This window comes from Chlorocebus sabaeus, chromosome 17 (assembly GCF_047675955.1).
Source record: "Chlorocebus sabaeus isolate Y175 chromosome 17, mChlSab1.0.hap1, whole genome shotgun sequence".
NCBI lineage: Eukaryota > Metazoa > Chordata > Mammalia > Primates > Cercopithecidae > Chlorocebus > Chlorocebus sabaeus.
This window is the reverse complement of record NC_132920.1, coordinates 59596187-59616314: the sequence shown is the minus strand read 5'-3', so window position 1 is coordinate 59616314 and position 20128 is coordinate 59596187. Positions and strand designations below refer to the sequence as shown.

At 37.5% G+C, this 20128-nt stretch overlaps 1 protein-coding gene and 1 long non-coding RNA gene across 23 annotated transcripts in view; one reads left to right on the top strand and one right to left on the bottom strand.

The window, feature by feature from the left end:
* The window catches only part of DST (dystonin), a 486601-nt gene that overhangs the window by 290535 nt on the left and 175938 nt on the right, over nucleotides 1-20128 (top strand). For 20 of the 22 annotated variants that reach the window (XM_073006092.1, XM_073006096.1, XM_073006083.1 and 17 more), the window contains 7 exons: nucleotides 10736-10848; nucleotides 10948-11054; nucleotides 13245-13364; nucleotides 15718-15813; nucleotides 15907-16034; nucleotides 19386-19479; nucleotides 19789-19943. In XM_073006092.1, the coding sequence (XP_072862193.1) occupies nucleotides 10736-10848; nucleotides 10948-11054; nucleotides 13245-13364; nucleotides 15718-15813; nucleotides 15907-16034; nucleotides 19386-19479; nucleotides 19789-19943 (813 nt within the window). Of the gene's footprint in view, nucleotides 1-10735; nucleotides 10849-10947; nucleotides 11055-13244; nucleotides 13365-15717; nucleotides 15814-15906; nucleotides 16035-16085; nucleotides 19268-19385; nucleotides 19480-19788; nucleotides 19944-20128 lie in introns of those variants that run through there. The other 2 variants (XM_008013656.3, XM_008013655.3) reach the window with 2 other exon arrangements.
* LOC140708893 (uncharacterized) lies at nucleotides 13918-19232 on the bottom strand. Its single transcript, XR_012089201.1, has 3 exons — nucleotides 19125-19232; nucleotides 18068-18158; nucleotides 13918-14209 (listed from the first exon to the last, which is right to left on the bottom strand). It is a non-coding gene; the product is annotated as an uncharacterized lncRNA (long non-coding RNA).

The window sequence follows — 20128 nt, the reverse complement described above, 5'->3', positions numbered from 1 at the left end:
AAAATGACTAAATAAGTTGACAAATTTCAGTGACGTGATCATTGAAAAAGTTAGAGGGTCAGCCGGGCGTGATGACTCGTGCCTGTAATCCTGACACTTTGGGAGGCTGAGGCAGGCGGATCACTTGAGGTGAGGAGTTCAAGACCATCCTGGCCAACATGGAGAAATGGCAGCTCTACTAAAAATACAAGAAGTTAGCCACCAAGCCTGGTGGCTAAGTTTTTGTATTTTTTTTTTAACTGGTGGCACCTATAATCCCAGCTACTCAGGAGGCTGAGGCAGGAAAATCGCTTGAACCCGGGAGGCAGAGGTTGCAGTGAGCTGAGATGGCGCCATTGCACTCCAGCCTGGGTAACAAGAGTGAAACTCCGTCTCAAAAAAAAAAAAAAAGTTAGAGTGGGAACTGTCTTGAGGTAGCATATGAGAGACTGCCTATTACTCTCCTGGAAATTCAGGAAGAATGTAGTAAACATGAGTTTCCCCGCCCCCTGCATGCTGCCACTGATCCACTAACAATAGGGCTGTAGAGCTTGAGGGAAGATGGGGTTTTGATCAAGACTCTCCTTGCTTAGAAACTTGATGAGTCCTGCCTTTGTCATGTTTCCCTTTAGCATTCTCTTACCTTTCTCTCACATGAAGATTTCTTTTACATTACAGGAGCAGCCGGTATATGTAACTCCATCTGTTTTTCTTTGACAGGTTCATCTATTTGTTTTAACACTTCTTGTATTTTGACTTGATTATTCACATTCTCATCTTAGTCTGTGATATGAAGTAGTTTGAGAATTATTTTTCTACCATAATAAAAATAAATTGATTCCCACTACCCCCTTTTTGGGGAGGGTGTATTTATCCTTTAGTCACTAAAGTTTACTTAAATTTTACTTTTATTAGTTCACTAAAATATAGGTACTGGAGGAGCTACTTCTCCATCAACGTCAATACCATTCTCTGTATTCATTAAAATTTAGGCTGTTATGGGATTTATTGTTCTTTGTGAAGTGAGAAAGTCATAATTCATTAGGTATCTTTTAATTATTGAAGTTGTTAGACTCTAACCTCGAGTACTAAGCTTGCTATAAATATACTGTTTCTCATTTTTGCTGTCTACCTTATTGTTAATGGAGAGTCACTTTGTAGAAAAAAAAAAAAGAAGAATATTTGAAAAAACTCAGGCACCTAGTTTTGAGAACAAGGGAAAATTACCTTCATAGCTTGTTTCTAATCTGTGCCCAAATATGAGCATGAAGGGATGTCCACACTGAGTTATGCAGGCTTTTTTTTTTTTTTTTTTTTTTTTTTGGCGATTGCAAGGTGAGCTGCTTTTTGCACCAATAAGAACAGTAAGGACATGCTAAGCCTGAACATGATTTAATCAAAACAGTCATCTTCAGGAATTTGTTATGGTAACTTCTCTGCTGTCATAGGATAGTGAGACATATTGAATGTATATTTTTATTGTGATCTTTTGAAAAGCAGATGTTAAGTGGCATATGTGTCTTCAGTCACCTCTGTGTGGGTTGTTCTGTAGCATAGAAGGTGTTCTAAAAATGGTGTCTAGGTAAATGGAATGAGGCTTGTTTTTGTTTTGTTTTACACTTCCACCCAATCCCTTTTCAGTTCCTTGCAAACTGCTGAGTATGTACTGTTTCGCCAGCAAAGGCTGAGCCTGTATGAGCCCAGCCATGTGCTTTGTCTGTGCATGTCCCCACACAGGAAGCACACCAGAGAAAGCGATACTTCAGGGTAGATTGATTTCATTAGAACTTCATCATCACCAGCCTCAAATGGTTCTGGCCAGCAGTCTTTTTCTATCTGTGTGATTAACCCTTGTCTTCCTCACAGCACCTTCTCCCACCACCTTTTCTCAGTGTTAACAGGTGATCTAGACTCCTACTCTCAGAGAAAATTGAAGCCAACAAGTAGAAAGTCTTTTTTGCTACCAAAGACACAAACCTATCTTCATCTGTGCCCATCCTCACACCCCTGCTCCTTTTTAACACAGCAGTCCTCTCTCTACCTACCCAAAGCCTGTCCCCTCCTGCTGTGCCCTGGATCTTACCTCTGTCATTGCCTTAGAAACCTTTTTTGTATATATTCATCTTTTTCCTTCAATAGATCTTTCTTATTGGATTTTAAGTATACTGCAGCCTCTTCTGTTAATAAAACAACAATCAACAAAAACACTCTCCCTTAACTGCATGCTTTATTCCAGCTACTACCTTATATCATTCCTTTCCTTCAAGGCCAAAGTCCTCAGAAGAGTTGGCAATATCCTCTCCATCATCATTTCTTCACTTCATACTCATTCTTCAACACATACAATCTAGTCTCTTACTCCATCATTCATTAAAACGCTTATTCTTGGGTGATGGGTGACTTCTGTGTAGCTAAATCCAGTGGATATTTTTCAGGCCTCATCTTCCTTACATTTTAGTATTTCACGCTATTGGCCATTCTTTTCTTCTTGAAATCCTCTTTCCTTTAGCTTTTATGGCACTGTACTCCTGGTTTTTCTCCCACTTCTTGTCTGCTCCTGCTCAGTTCCCTCTGTAAACTTGGCCTCTTTCACAAGGCCAGTGAACACTGGAGTTTTTCAAGATTGCGTGTTGGACTTTTTCTTTTCTCTCTGTATTGTCTCTCATCCATGCTTACAGCCCTATTTACTATAACCATTGTCATGTAACTGGGTTCTGTAGATTTGCCTTTCTAAATATGTCCTGACTTGACCACTTTTTATCTACTGCTGCCACATTCTTCTGCAAGCCACTGTGGCCACTTAACTGGATTCTGTGGGAGTTCTTTGACCATTTAAATTTTTTTCTCTGTCCACCCCCAGATCTGATCATTTAATCTCTTCCAATCCTCCTTAATGCATTTTGATGGCTTTTCATAGCTCTTAGGAAAAAAGTTTACAATCCTTTAAGACGTTCATGAGAGTCTGCATTGTCTTGGCCCTTTGCCACACATCCAGCCCCATGTCTCACCATGTTCTTCCCCTGGCTGCTGGCTCCCCACTCATGCACTGGTCTCCTTGTAGTCCTGTGCCCTTCAACCACAGACCTATGCATGTCTTTTTTTTTATCACCTGAGTGCTCTTCCACCAGGTTTTCTCCTGAGCTCCCTTTGGAGCTCTGAGCTCTCCATATGCACAGCGGCTGTTCTCAGTGCCTTACTTCCTGGCACATGGTAAATGCATATTAAATATTGAGTGAATGAATAAATGAATGAACTCGCTAGTTTTTTGACTCGAAAGAATTATTTCTATGTAGCATACCAAAGCATCAAGTTGTCTTCTCTGATTACCCTTTTGTGGTGTTGCTTTTATGCCGATAGATACATCTTAGTAACCTGTGCACATTGTTCTTTATACTAAGTTTCACAACTATTTTCACATAAATCTCTTGAGATCTTGGGTAAATCAGTTGAGTTCTTTGAACCTTATGCTACCACCAGCCCATAATGTCCTCCCTCCCATACTCATACACATTTCCAGATGCTCTGTAGCTGATTTTTATTCTAATTTCTCTAATTCTTGATACTAATTTTCTACAGAAAGAACTGAAACACAGGTTACAGGATGTGTGTCCAAAGTCAGAGAGCAAATTAGGACTAAATCACAGAATACCAGACTCACAGCTCTGTGCTTTGTGTGTGTGTGTTCCACCTCAATTTGGCCTTTTGTCTCAAATATGTAAAAACGGTTTCTTAAAAATTTAAATAATTCCTAGCTACTTGGGAGGCTGAGGCAGGAGAATCACTTGAATCTGGGAGGCGGGGGTTGCAGTGAGCCGAGATTGCACTATTGCATGCCAGCCTGGCGACAGAGTGAGAGTCCATCTCAAGAAAAAAAAAAAAAGAATTATGGCCAGGCGCAGCGGCTCGCACCTATAATCCTAGCAGTTTGGGAGGCCGAAGCAAGCGGATCACTTGAGGTCAGGGGTTCAAGACCAGCCTGGCCAACATGGCTAAACCCCGTCTCCACTAAAAATACAAAAATTAGCTGGGCATGGTGGTGGGTGCCTGTAATCCCAGCTACTCGGGAGGCTGAGGCAGGAGAATCGCTAGAACCTGGGAGGCAGAGGTTGCGGTAAGCCGAAACTGTACCACTGCGCTCCAGCCTGGGTGACAGAGCGAGACTCTTGTCTCAAAAAAAAAAAAAAAAAAAAAAAAAAAAAAATTAGATTGTGATAAGGTACATAAAATTTACCATCTTAATCAGTTTTAAGTTGATAGTTAAGTGGCATTAAGTACATTTATTTTGTTGTACAACCATCACCGTCATCCGTCTCCAGAACTCTTCTCATCCAGCGTAACTGAAACTCTGTACCCATGAAACTCTAATTCCCCGTTTCTCTCTCCCTCCACCCTTTTGACAACCACCATTCTTCTTTCTGTCTTGTCTTTCCTTTTTAAATTGAAGAATGAAACTGTGGCCCAGTGGTTTTTCAAGTGATAAGATATCTCAAGTCACAAACTTTAGGTGGGTTTTTGATTCTGATTAAAAATATATATATATGTGTGACCAAATGCTATCTTTTCCAGGCTTTGTTATTTTACAGTGTACTCCAGAGTTGGGCAAACATAAAATGACACGCCCACCCTTCCTCCTTGCTAACATTTAAATATGTTCTTTTCTTGTATATTTAATAAAAATAAACACTGAAAAAGAGTTAAAAGGTTCACTGTCTCCTGCTGAGGGCATAAGGCAGTAGCATGTTTCTGCTTGTGGGTGCTTTTGTTTGTGTCGTTATATAATTGCCTGATGACGTTGTGGATTTTTTTTCCCCAATACAAAATGCTTATAATCTTGAAAGAAAATTAAATAATTAGTAGAAACAAGGGCTTTTAATATGGTTTAGTTATCAAACACCTGATAAGAATCACCTGAGAGAGGGGAGAGAAATTTGTTGAAATGCAGATAACCAGGCCTTTCTTTCTATTCTTAATCTGTATTAGGACCCAAGTGTGGGAAACATTGGTATAGGATGCATTGATGAGTTCTGTTTTGGTAATAATCTGGAACTTCATCATGTTTCTTATGGTTTATTTTTTCTGAGTGTGTCAGTACACACACATACATATACATATACATTATTGTGTTTCTTTATGGGAGTTACCAACATCGTTATCGATTTGCCCAGTAGTAGAAGTATAATTTGTTCTGTATTTTCTTTATTTTGTATTCTCAGCTTCATATTGGGTGTTACTGTTTAGTTAGTTCTCAGTTTATGATACCAGGATATTGCAGAGAAGAAGTCAAACTCTGTAGTCAGACAGACCTCAGTTCAAACCCTGACTACCACTTACCAGATTTGTGTTCTTGGTCAAGTTATATAACTTCCTTATGCTTGTTTTTTTTTCCATCTGTAAGTTCAGGATAATAATACAACCTATGCTTAGGGTCATTGAGACGATTAAGTGAGATAATGCTTTAAGTCCTTTAATGCATTGCCTGCTACATAGTAGGTATCAGTATTTATTAGTCCCTGTTGTTTTGTGATTGTTATTACTTTATAAGGTATCCCAACTGGCAACATTATCAGAAGCTGAAGCTGAGGGCACATGAGAGCATAAGTGGGGAGGAGAACCTGGAAGCAGCAATGTGTGCTTTTTGAAACTTTTATACTTCACCGCTATTTGTTGTCCTCACTCTGTGCCCACTTTCCAAATTGTTTTTTAGGAGAGACAAAGCCTTTAGGAAACCTTGAAAGGGTGTGTGCTTATGTAGGATATGGGGAAGCTATGACATTGTACCCTGCTCCATGTGGATTTCGATAAGGATTCCAAAACTTGACTGGAAGCCATAGATGGTGGTTTTGTCAGTAGAAATTAGGGAAAAGAGAAGGAACAAGTCTAGGATGGAAAATACCTCCAGAAATTTGAAGCACTGGTATGTCCCAGCCCCCATAGCTCATTTATTTCTTTATTATTTATTTAATCCTCAAAAGTTCATGTTTTAAGCATTATGCTAGATATTGAGGACATAAACATGGACAACACACAGGTTCTGCCTTCAGGAAGCCCATGGTTCAGTATGAGAGATAGGCAGATGTATAGTTGTGAAAAATGTGGTAAATACAGAAATGAAGATAACAGACGGCATTTGGGAACAGAGGAAAGTACTTCCTGGAGGAAATGATGATGGAACCGAGTCTACTGAAAGAATTCGAGTTGGCCAGGTAATATCATGTACAGGGGTGAGGTATGCAGTGGACATTTCTTGGGCAAAGAAAAGAGTCAGGAAAAACCTGACATGTTTCTGTTTTTGTATTGGGAAATGGGCTTTGCTCCTCTCCTTACACCCAAGACTTATGAAAGGGAAATTTCTCAAACATAGGAAAGCAGATGCAGGGTAGCCAGAACCTTACTGTTTGTATCCACATAAATAACTATTGAGTGCCACCTGAGAGCCAGCATAACCTAACAGATTCTATGAATTTAAGTCACTTTATTTTTTCATCCTTAAAAAAAAAATCCCAATTTGGACTGTGGCCATTGATATTTCCCATATGTGTCTTTTCAGCTATTGTCACGTTTTTGGTTCAGGATTTGGTAATGTTGTGTCTGCACTAAAGTACTCTTCTCTTAGCTGACATTTTTCTCTTTCTCTTAGCTAACTTTAATTAGTGTCCCCACTGCGATGTTTCCAAGAGTTTCCTTTCCAAGTGTTTTGATGTTGTTTCATGCTCCTTGCAGTTGAGTGTATTGGTGTTTGACATGATATATTGTGGAAGCCTTAGGTAGTCTGTTGTGCTAATCTTTTTTTTTTTTTTTTTTTTTTTGGTGACAAAGTCTCACTCTGACACCCAGGCTGGGGTGCAATGGTGTGATCTCGGCTCACTGCAACCTCCGCCTCCCGGGTCCCAGTGATTCTCCTGCCTCAGCCTCCCGAGTATCTGGGGTTACAGGCACACACCACCACGCCCGGCTAATTTTTGTATTTTCAGTAGAGACTCGGTTTCATCGTGTTGTCCTGGCTGGTCTGGAATTCCTGACCTCAGGTGATCCGCCCGTCTCGGCCTCCCAAAGTGCTGGGATTACAAGCATGAGCCACTGTGCCCGGCCTGTTGTGCTAATCTTTAGCCATTTGTAACACTGTGGAAGTCATGTGTTCCTGCAGAATCCTATTTAATTCTCATGCGAGCTAATGTATTAAAGTTTTGGAGTACTGAAATGTTACCTTGGAAGTATCTATGCCAAAAAAAAAATCTCTCATGAAATTTTTATGTTCAGCTAGCTTTGGTTACCTGTTAGGGTAGGTGGTGATATCCTTATACTATATCCATACATATACCTATCTATACATAAATGCCAACATGCCTGTATATGTATATATGCCTGTGGAGATACATACACACACACACACACACACACACACACACACAGACACATATATTTGGTCTAGAGGAGATTGCTGTTTTAAGATGGGTGTTGTATGAAAGATAAACATTACTTTTACCCAAAATTGTTTTGTATTATGACAATAGCATTTTTTGATACCTTTCTGCCCTATATTTTTAAAACAAATTAAGGGCACTAAGCTTGCATATAAGTGATTTGTAATTTTTTAGTCTCACTTCCAATTTCATTTTAAGACCTTTTCTTGGTTTTATACTTTTAATTTAAAATTTATGCTATCTCGTATTTTCTTTGTAAGCTACTTTTAATTGCTTATGAAAGAAAAGCTGGGATATAAACATGTTTAAAGAATTATAATGCATGATGATTGGGTCATTTTGAAAAGATAACATTATCATAGAATAATAAAAAAGTAAGAGAATGGCCTTTTTTTTTTTTTCCATAAAAAGACTAGCATTTATTACTTTAAGTGGCGAAGGATCACATTATATGATTTTGAAAGGTTTCCATAAAACAGGCAAGTTACAATAGTTAATGTTCAACTATCTAAAATATAACATGAGAACATGGTCACTATAATATAGTCTAATGCTCTTTGGTTAGTCAAACCTAAGATGGAAAAGACATTTCCTGTTAACATTCCACAAAAAGATGTTACAAAGAATGAAACCTTTAGAATGAAAGTATCTTTTATATGTGAAAAATAAATGAAGTTTTTGAAAGTTGTGTTATCCCAGTGAGACTATGAATAAAGAAGGTGGTGGACAGGACACACACTGCACAGGCCTCTTCTGGATGCTTCAGGCAGGTAGAGGAAAGACAGATTTGAAAGACAAAGGGACCACCACTCTGTTAGGATATGAGCTAAGGGAGGAATAGCCACTCTGTTAGGATATGAACTAAGGGAGGAATAGCATTTTAAATACTATAGGCTATTACATTTTCATAGTGTTTTTTTGTGGTTTTTTGAGATAGACTTTCGCTCTTGTTGTCCATGCCGGAGTGCAGTGGCACAATCTCGGCAAGCGATTCTCCTGCCTCAGCCTCTGGAATAGCTGGGATTACAGGCGCCTGCCACCATGCCCAGCTAATTTTTGTATTTTTAGTAGAGACAGAGTTTCACCATGTTGGTCTGGCTGGTATCAAACTCCAGACCTCAGGTGATCCGCTCTCTTCAGCCTCCCAAATGCTGAGATTACAGGTATGAGCCACCGCACCCAGTTTTGTAGTGGTTTTAAAAGTTTTCCCTTTTCCCATTTTTGTTTAACTAATTTTCTTTATCTGCTGTCTTTTAGTGGAAGAAAACCATTTCGGTTTTTGTTCCATTAAAGTGTTAAACATCGTGATAAAAGAGATGACTTACTCAGACTCATTGTATTCTACAGCTGCTTTTGTGTTGAAATGACTGTGTCATTCTGAAGGAAGTTTTATGTTTTATTCTTTTAGTTGAAAAACTTGATTCTTCAATGACTTTATTCATTCCCTCTGGGATTACTCAGTGTTTACTTTCTTTGCTAATGGCAGGGTTCTCATAATAACATGCCACGTCTTGTTCTGAGATTTGGCAGACTTAGAAAGGCTGTTTTTTATTTCCCCAAAAGGTGCAAATTTTACAGAAACAAAACAGTGTTTTAATGAAAGAACTTCAGATACTTGTTTTTGTCTAGACTGCTATACATACCTATTTAATAATCTTGAGGTTGGCAGATTCTTCAGTATGTTTCTATGTGAATAAAAAATGTTATTTTTAGAGGTCTGTCATTTACTTCCATAGTTGTCAGTGGATTTATTGTTCCTGTAATAATTGTAGAATCATTTTTGAGTGATTGTATTGGTGGCAGATTGAAAACATTAAAGGATTTCCTAATAATTTCCTGGAATATGAGCATGTAGGTAATGGTAACGACATTTCCAGATTATGAACAGTGCAAAGTGATATGAAAGTATAAGATTTTCTTGAGAGGTCTGTTTACTCACCACAAAAAAGAGTTTTCTCACCACAAATTGCCATTTACCTTTCTAATATTAATGACTTATTTTCAAACAGCTTTTCGTATAAGCAGCCTGCCAAGTAGTATACAAAATAATTTGCATTTCATTTCTCCCACACTACCTTTGAGCCCTCCCACTCTTTCTGCGGTTCCCCAAATGATTATTTTGAGCAAACAAGAATGCTTGTGGAGCTTGTAGAGAGCCTTTCTTTGTAAGTTATCAACAGGCTCTTACTCAGTGATTTTTTTGGGTGGCGAGTACCACTCTTTTTGAAGGCTTTCCTGTTTCCACATTGTTCCTGTATTCTTTCAATGCTTTGTTTTTGAGATCCAAGTTTCCTAATTGGCTTCTAGCCTTGAGTGAAGTCTCCAATGTCCATATTTTGCCACTTTCTCTATAAGAAGTATTTGAGGAATCTTTTTCTCATGTAGATAGAGCTAGCTTCGAAGTTTTTGCATGGTTTAGGGTGTTATGTAAATCTCACAAATTAGAAAGATATGAAGTCTGGTATGTGTGACTGTGTGTGTGGGGGGCACATGCATACATGTGTGCTCGTGAAAACATAAACTATTGCTTATTTTAGACATTCATTTATGATTCAGATTACTAAGGAACCAACCTACTTACCAACTTATCAGTAGGTATTTGTTGAGGGTGTACTATATATCATTCTTTATTTCAGCAGAAGGATAAAAGACAAAATTTTTTAAATACATAGTACTTGCTATCTTGGAGTTGATGGTTTGGGAGAAACAACATGTACGTGTACATGAAACAGTGAATTAATAGGGCAAGGAAGTCTAAGATTATCCTAAATGCCATATCGTGTGGTGGAAGTATGAGTTCAGGGAACAGAGACAGACATAAGGCTAGGAAGATCAGCCAGGCCCCACAGAGGATGTGGAGCTTGATCTCTCCTTGGAAGAATGAATAGGATTATAGAAGATAGGTGACATGAAAGGGTATGGTGCAATGGGGAGGCCATGGACACAGTATTGTACTAAGCTACAAACTTTTTGTCTTTGAGGAGAAATACTGATAGGATGTTGGTTGGATTGGAAAGATGCTGTTGGAGTAGTATATAGCTTAAATCAGTTGAATAGAACAAATACTCATATGTATTCTGACTATGATATATTTGTAGACTTTGTTGAAATTTATGTATGTTCAAATTGTTGTATTTTCCTTGTTATATTTGCTTTAGATACAAAAGTTTCTGAGATAAGTGAACAATGTTAAATGTTTGATGAAAGTGTCTGCATTTTAACCCAGGCTTGGTATTAATATTAGCAGACGCTGTTATGGAAATGGAAACATATATAAATGTAATGTTGAATTGGCACATGAGAAAGCCTAATTAACACAGTGAATTTTTTCCTAGGCCGGACCTGATAGATATGAATACTGTTGCTGTTCAAAGCAACCTTGCAAATTTAGAGCATGCTTTTTATGTAGCAGAAAAAATTGGTGTTATAAGACTTCTGGACCCTGAAGGTGAGTTGTTTTCTTGGTTATATGTGGACTGGCATGAAAGTCTGATCAAAAGTAATTTATCAACCTCGTGAAATAATTAATTTGTGTTGCTGTTTTTAGATGTCGATGTCTCCTCACCTGATGAAAAATCAGTAATAACTTATGTATCATCTCTCTATGATGCATTTCCTAAAGTCCCTGAAGGTGGGGAAGGCATTGGTGCAAATGTGAGTATTGATTTTTCCACACTGGAAGCTGTTGATTCAGTAATGACCAATTGACTGCATTTACTGATAATGTTTTTTTGCAGTTTTTGAATGTTGAATATATTTTAAAGAATTTGAGTTAGTATGCTGTTTGATGAATTGATATTCTGTGTGTTTCATGATATTATTCTACCATTAAATTTAAAGTATAACTCATTAAAACTTTTGTGTCATAAATAAAAGAGGCTATTTATAGTTACTGATAATTTTATAAATAAAAGCTTTAACTTTCTGAAATTTAGAGTTTTCCATTTTTAGCTGGGTGCTGTTTTACATTGCTGTGTTTGCTATCTTTTTGTATGTATAGAATATCTCACTTTTGAAAACAATTTCAAATTTGTTACCTCATACAATTCTATGAAATGTTGGCTAGATAACATTTTTAGGATTTAAAGGAGCAGAGCCACTTAGTAAGCAGGGAAGGTCTCTGACACATAGCTTTCAGCTCTTTATTAGTCTACTATTTCTTAAAGGTTTGTATAATTCACTTCAGTGATGCTTTTTTTTTTTTTTTTTTTTTGGTGGTTATGCTAACAAGTGCTTATGCATTTCTGGAAGAGAACAGGAAACCCTGTATGTGTCACATATTTGGGAATGAGCCCCTTCACTTGGATTTCTGCCTTCCTCTTTGCAGATACCTTTTCCCCCTACATTACTTTGAAGATTTAGGAGCTCATCTTGGATTAGCTCCCTTGGATTAGGAGCTCCCTTTTCTGATTGCTTCTGTCAGTTCTGTGTGCTATTTCTAGACCTGTTTCCATATTCTTCCTCAGGTTCTTCTTTTCAAAGGCTTCATGCTCTTTGGGTCCCTGAGTAGCCTGTTCCCATGCTCACCCCTGACTATTCAGTGTTGAGCGTTGCTTCAGAATGTTTCTTTTGGCCGTCTCTTGCTGCTGCTTCTCACTACCTCCATGTTAATCCTGCTGCCTATCACTGCAGAACTGGGCCGATAGCTTTCTCACAGCTTTCCATCTCCATTTTGTTCTTCTTCCCACTGCCTCTGCACACTGTTGCCAAATTAATCTGTCTAAAACCTGATGTCTTTAGCTTGAAAATTTTCAGTGGCTACATATTCCTTGCAAAGTTAAATGCAATCTAGATATTCTGACATTTAAAACTGCATATATTTATTCTGTTTACCTACATTTTTTAGCTATGATTTCCCAATATGAACTGTTTACTGGTAGACAGGGCATTTCCATGTCAGTGTCCTTACTCACTTGGGACTCCCCTTTTGTCCACTTTTTCAGCGCCCCCACTCACTTCCCCCCACCAATAATTACTTACCAGTCATTGCAGAACATCTCAGATGCTGCCTTTCTCAAGAAGCCTTTAGAAACTATTTTAAGGCACAGATATGCTTGCCTGATTCTTATCTCAACTAGCATATACTACCCATTTCATTTATTTCAGCATTTCAACACTTAATTAAATACTGCTCTTCATTTTGCCTGTTTATATTATGTATCTCTCTTGCCTCTGCATTTAGACAGTAACTTGACAATAGGTATTATGTCTTAAAGTATTTTTTTGTTATAACACTCAGCACAACCTTTGAACATAATAAGCATTCATCAAATACTTAAACAGAGCAGTTGGCAGCCTTCCAGTTTCCTCCATTTTTAAAGAGTTTGCCTAATGAGTTACTTGGATAATCCCACCATATACATTTCCTGTAGTTTGCATACATATCTGGTTTCCTACATATTGGGTAAGTCTTTTGAGTTTCAGATACATAGTAGATTTAGATCTAAAATAGTTGGCAAAGATGGCAACTAACTTGGCTTATGCAAGTTGTTACTCCCCCATCCTGAGCCCTGGTAAACACCCCAAATTGACTTTGGATTTTTTCTGTAGTGCTTAGATTGAGCCTCAAAAGCCTTCTAAATACGATACTCCAGGCAGCCCCTTTCTTTGGATCAGAATTGGCACTCATAAGGCTAGTGTTAGTGGCCAAATGTTGATAGCATCTTTTTAAAGGTGTTTATGTGACAGGGATTGGGGCTGGGTGAAAGTAAGAAAACATTTAGCTGGTTCTATCTGTCAGGCTTCGAATACGTACGTTTACAGAATGACTTCCAACTAAATTGTCTTAGATATGAATGTTATTATCTACAGATGTGAACCTTTTCTATCATTTGATTGTTCTAGGATGTTGAAGTCAAATGGATTGAATACCAGAATATGGTGAACTACCTCATCCAATGGATTAGACACCATGTGACCACAATGTCTGAGAGAACATTTCCTAATAATCCTGTGGAACTGAAGGTTAGTGTCACTATAGAAATTACATAGGATTGATTTGATTATAAACCCTTAAGTAATGCTATAATAATTCTGTAATTTTAGAAATTCAACAAAAGTTGCCCTTGGAAAGCCATTAATAAGTAGGCAAAATTTTTGTTTACTCATCTCTCTTATTATACAGAGAAAATGGAGGTAAAACATTAACAGTTAAAACAGATTAGCTGTAGTCTCTCAGCTTTGGTTGAGAGGTTAAAGGTTTAATTTGAGAGAGTCTCTGAAACTGACATTGTCGAATTGATTTTAGTACATAGGAAATGCTTGAAGTTCCCAGGGATGGCTGAGGTAGGAGGGCCCCTGGGAAGTACACACAAATGTGGGACTGGATTGGGGGTGTGCCTGTGGTTGAGTCCTATTAAAAACTGCTTCAGAGGGCGTTTTTCGTGCAGGAAGAGGTACATACTGTATTTCACCATGAATTTGAAAATACATGTCTGACTTCCAGTATAAGTGAATTTATGTTTTAGTAAAACATTTTCTAATAGTGAAAAACTTAGGGCACGCTTTTGAGGCAGACATTGCAGATATAAAAGCCATTATAAGCCAGGTGCAGTGGGTCATGCCTGTAATCCCAGCACTTTGGGAGGTCGAGGTGGGTGGATCACCTGAGATCAAGAGTTTGAGACTAGCCTGGCTAACATGGTAAGACACCATCTTTATTAAAAATGTAAAAATTAGCCTGGCATGGTGTAATCCCAGCTACTCAGGAGGCCAAAGCAGGAAAATCGCTTGAACCTGGGAGGTGGAGGTTGTAGTAAGCCGAGATCGCATCACTGCACTCCATCCTGGGTGGGAGAGCAAGACTCCATCTGAAAAAAAAAAAAAAGTCATTATAAATATGTAAACGTATTAAAGGGTAAGTTGTCTCTTTTGCATATGTGGTTTTATAATAGCAAGGTGGTCTACTTTATTTCTAGAAGCTGATAATGTGAATATTGCCTACAAAGCCTTACTTCCTTGGTTTGTAAACTTTATTTTCATGATCAAACTGGGATAGAGAAAACTGTAATAACCCAGGGTGAGCTCCATTAGAGTTACTCATTGTGCTCCTGCTTCCATACAGAACATCTGTGGAACAGCTTTCATTCCCATTGCCACAGAGTTTGTCCTTGGCACGAATTTACTTGGCATCTGATGATATGATACTTTTTAAGTGTTCTCAAGCTGTTTGTGTGATGTTTCCCTACATGGACATGTAATTTTCCAGGGCAGGAAAACTTTTCCCTACAACTACCATGTGGTGCCATGAACAGTGTTTAGCACATAGGAGCATTCGGTGCTTAATGACCAACAGACATCCTGAAACATTGCATTTTGATTTCAAAACAATTTTCAGATTTCATGTTCCAATACATTTATTTCCAAATGGATTTCTATTGTTCAGACCCTTGGATGAATTGTACTGGCTTCTGATTAGTGTAGATCCTTAGTTATAGAAGAAGTGATCAGAGTACTTGCTGATGACTAGAACAGATATAGATTAGAAAAGAAAATCCATCATGGGGAAATGCCAGATAATTGCATTAGCAGAACTTTGAATAGAATCTTTCAGAAATGTGTCATCCTAAAGATTTACAGGGTCTTGTTTTATAGCTGCATGAATTAGAATGAAGTAATTAGTACACACTTATTTTATTAAATATGGAGATGCATTATCTACATAATTTTTATGAAGGTCCCTTTTAATAAATACACTATATTTAAGAGGTTCCCAAATTAATATATACAAACTAGGTAATAATTTAATTATACGGTTGAAACTTCTGTAATAATAGCCCCATCAACTAATAGCATCTATCTTCATTTGTTTAAAAAAATATGTTTACATTGGCCATTGGGACATTGAAACCAAATTTTAGCCCTTTCTGCTAAGAAGTTTTTTTTTTGAAGGATAGAACCATGCAATAGAAGAGAGTGGTTTTATTCCTTTCTTTATGGGAATTGCTTCAAATTATGTTTCCAAAGACTGAAAGCTAAAGTACAGCATTTGGGAAGCGCATCTTTTAAAGGGTACGTTTTCTTGTTTGGAGGATGAGAGGTTTTTAATAGAGCACTAGTAAACACTGCGTGGTTTATTATTATCCAGACCCCGTGTGGCACTAAAGCATGGCTCACATCAATAATTACACCCTCATCAAATTTTAGATAACCCACATCACCAACTGGCTGGAAATTGGTATTGTCTTTGAGTGTCAGTTTAACAAAGGAATTCCATTGACTGCATATGATACAGTACATAACACTTGAAATGATGACTTAGTGAGATAATGAAAACAGATCTTTTAAGTTTGGTCCTTAATTGTCCTTTTTATTTTAGGCACTTTATAATCAGTATTTACAGTTTAAAGAAACAGAAATTCCACCAAAGGAGACAGAAAAATCAAAAATTAAACGCCTATATAAACTATTAGAGGTAAGCTCAGATTTGCTTTATATTGTCAAGCATAATCTTTGTTTTGTTTTGTTTTTATTTTTGCTTCACATTAAAGTTCTTTGTTTTCTCAAGATTTGGATAGAATTTGGACGCATCAAGCTCCTTCAAGGTTATCATCCAAATGACATAGAAAAAGAGTGGGGGAAACTCATTATTGCCATGCTTGAGAGAGAGAAGGCACTTCGTCCAGAAGTAGAAAGGTAGGCCAGAGGTGTTTTCTGCCATGAATATCAAGTGTGGAGGGGCCTCTGTGTTCTTGTGAAAGAACTTAAGTTAAACGTCTGTTTACGTGACCTTGGATAAGTCACTTAATCTTTCTGATCTTCCATTTTCTTATCTAGAAACTTTTCTAAGAGATTTTAAGGAGTCAATCAGTGAAGTAATATGTATATAAATGACCTGCTAGGCTCGACTGGTATGTGAAGTCTCATCTAATAAGGCTTTACAGTTTTAAAACCAGTCAAAATTACTTGTGATTTCTCATATTGACCTTAAGTCACCAGGGCCTGGATCTAAAAGCTTATAGGTCAACAATGAACTGATTTTATTTCTTATTACATTTTTTGCTATAGTTCTCTTTCCAAGGGGCAGTGGAAACCAAAATCTAGCTTGCCTTCATTTAAAGGGTGATGGATGGCGTCTAGAACACACTCAATAAATGTTAGTTCAGGTTCCCTTTCTGCCACACTTCTACAAGTGCGTTTACTCCATGAAATCATCACTAGCTCTTTGTCATTTTGTCTCTCACTACACCCAGTTGCCTCGGAAGGTACCATTTAATCTTCAGGAAATGTTTGTTGGATGAATTTGTCTCCGTTACAGTCTTAACCTGGTACCTGGGTATTGTGATCTGTGTTCCTCATTAGCCATGATGTCTATAGGACCTAGACCTTGTAGGGTGTATTAGTCCATTCTCGTGGTGCTAATAAAGACATGTCCGAGACTGGATAATTTTATAATGTAAAGAGGTTTAATTGACTCACAGTTCCATGTGGCTGGAGAGGCCTCACAATCATGGTGGAAGGCGAATGAGGAGCAAAGTCACATCTTACATGTCAGCAGGCAAGAGCTTGTGCAGGGGAACTCCCATTTATAAAATCATCAGATCTCATAAGACTTATTCACTACTCTGAGAACAGTATGGGGGAAATCGCCCCCATGATTCAATTATCTCCACCTGACCCCACCCTTGACATATGAGGATTATTACAATTCAAGGTGAGATTTGAGTGGGGACACAGGCAAACCATATTACAGGGTAAGGCCTGTGTGGTCAGACACACCTTTCCAGCCCCTTTGCTCTCTGCACAGCAGCTACACTGGCTGCTTTACACCTAAACATTCTCAGATCTCAGCTCCAACATTACTTTCTCAAGAAACTTTCCATAGTTTCCTAGGCTAGTTCAGATATCTTGCTTAAAATTCTCATGTTGACATGTATTGGTCCTTCATAGTGCTTATCTTGGTTGTATTTTTATATTTATTTCTGTTATTGCTTAAGGCTTGCCTGTTCCACAGATATGACCTCCAAAAAATGTGGAGAGAAACCCTTGTTTTTTTCTGTCCCTTGCATTGCCAATGCTTTACACAGCGCCTGACACACATTAGAGGTGCTCAGTATTGTCATGTTCTCTGTGCCTTATACGTTGACTTCAAGATTCAACGTTGTGAAATAATGCATAAAATAAATATATGAGAGCAAGTCTAACATGTCAGTCCTTTATTAAATTACTGATTACATTTATGTTAAAGTGTAATAATATGTGTACGTAACTGGATTATTAAAACCAAAACAAGCCAGAAATATACAGGATGCAGCTTTTACGGAAGAGGTAATTCTGGGTGATTAAAATGAGATACTACATTAATCATTTGAAATAATGGAGAAGTATTCCAGAGGATACAGAGTAGATTTTTAGGCATCAGAACAGTAGCTGAATTTTAAGATATGTTCATAAAAGAAAGCAGAGAGTGGTTGAGTTCAGGGCCTAGAAGCCACTCAATTTTAAATTAGATTATTAGCTCAGCCTGCAAAGTTGTATGATCTTAGACAAATTCTTTCACTGTTTAAGCCTCGGTTTCCTCATTTGTAAACAGGATGTAATAGTGCCTACTACATTGGGTGGTTATGAGATGAGTTATGTATCTAAAATGATTAATTTATTGCACATAATAATTACTTAATAAATGCTAGGTGCCACTGTTATTGTTTGGAGCTGTTCTGTTCACTCACTGTATTTGATGTGGTACTCTCACACTTGATCTTAGCCAACAGGCTGAGAAGCGATTGATGTGTCACTCTCAAGTTTCCCCTTTCTTGATCCCTGAAAAGAAAAATATCTATTCTTAGAGGGGAGAAGTCACAGTATTATTGGAGGTAGGAAAATATTTAGGAGCCTGGTTGGATAAATGCCTTCATGTTTCTTCATGCAAGTTTTTTGGCATTGTCCATGTATTGCGAGTAATAGCTATGTGGCATGGAAGTGTATGAAAAACAAATGGAAAAGAGTCAGTGTTCTTATGCCGTGTAATACCCTATAGAATGGAAAAACAAGCACAGACACATTTGTAAGCATTGCTTCAGTATTCTACTTGGCACTTTATAGAAGATTTAGCAGTAACATTACTGGGAGCATGTCATATAAAGAAAAGTAAATTGATATTTTTCCATTAATTTAACCTAATAAACAAATGACATGGTGGTTAAAATGGAAGTGTGCTTTCTTCTTATCAAATTCATTTGTTTATAGGTACTTCATAATTTCTAGCTGTTTGCCTTCCTTACATTATTCAGCATAGACTTGGTCTTTTCAGAAGTCAGACTATGACTGGATATTTGTGTTCTTTTAGCTAATGATTGGTATTGCCAGAATAATCTTTACTAGTTATCCTGGACATCTGTGAGGCATCTGAGTTGTTTTTTAGGTGGTTGCAATTGAATGACTCTTAGTGCAAATATTTGGCATATCCTTTGCAGTGACGCCCAATCTGTGTGCTTTGTTCATACTTGTAGGGTTTTAATACAAGCTACAAAAGGCAAACCTCAGCTAGCAAGCGAATGGCTTTAGGCTAGATTCTTTTGAATAGTTATCAGCATATTATTTGCTGTGTGTTGCATATGCATGTTGAAGCATATTTAAGGAGCCATTAAAAGCTGTAATATTCAGCTGCCACTTTTCACCGTTAGAAGTAGAGCTTTTTCCAGACCTCCTACCTTTCAGTCTACTTTGAGTGATCAAAGAAAGAACATAGTTTCAGGAATAAAAATGCACAGTAGTAGTTATAGTTACCGTAGCAGTGATTCTGTGTTTAGTAACACTACCAGCACTCGAACCAGTCTTGATTCGAATGAAAATCTTCTCTCGGTTCATTATGGTCCAACACTGATCAACTCTTGCATTAGCTTCGGCAATGAATCCTTTGATGGACGCAGGTATTGAATCATTGGTGTGGGATTGTGTTTTGCTTTTTGATGGGCAGCACTTTTCAGGAATGGCGAGCTCTTTGACTTCAAAGGAAAAAGCTTTATTTTATTACGTCTCATCTTTTAGGTTAGAAATGTTACAACAGATTGCCCACCGAGTTCAGAGGGACAGTGTCATCTGTGAAGACAAACTAATACTTGCTCGAAATGCTCTTCAGTCTGTAAGTTAATTTTAAGAGCCATTGAAGTTGTGGTGTAGAGGATTCACTGTGCATTTGGATGAACTAAAACTTTTGCATAATGTTTGGTTGATTCTTGGTACTATTCTCCACTGAAACTTAAAGTTTGTTAAAGATTGTGATTGGTGTTTGCTCTCTGAGAGACAAGAAGAGAGAAAACATATTTTTGAACCAACAAGGAAAACTAAAGAAAGCCCAAGTAGGCTTCTGTTCCAATATTTGATGTTTTATATTTGAGGTCGTTTTTAAACTTGTTTCACAGAATTAATACTGCGTTCTTCTAAAATACAGGATTCTAAAAGATTAGAATCAGGAGTGCAGTTTCAGAATGAAGCAGAAATTGCTGGGTATATACTTGAATGTGAGAACCTTTTACGCCAGCATGTAATTGATGTACAGATTCTTATTGATGGAAAGTACTACCAGGCAGATCAATTGGTACAGAGGTAAGAATGCTACTTATTCTTTCTCTGTCCTTTTTTTGTATAACTGTTTCATGGGCATTTGAAATAGGAATGTAGAATATGAAAATTTTATGAAATATATTTCTTTGCTCTTTTTTAGATGAAAATGTGTGTCACATTTTTGTATATTTTGGTGTTTAAGTAGATATTTGTTTTTTAAAGATTAG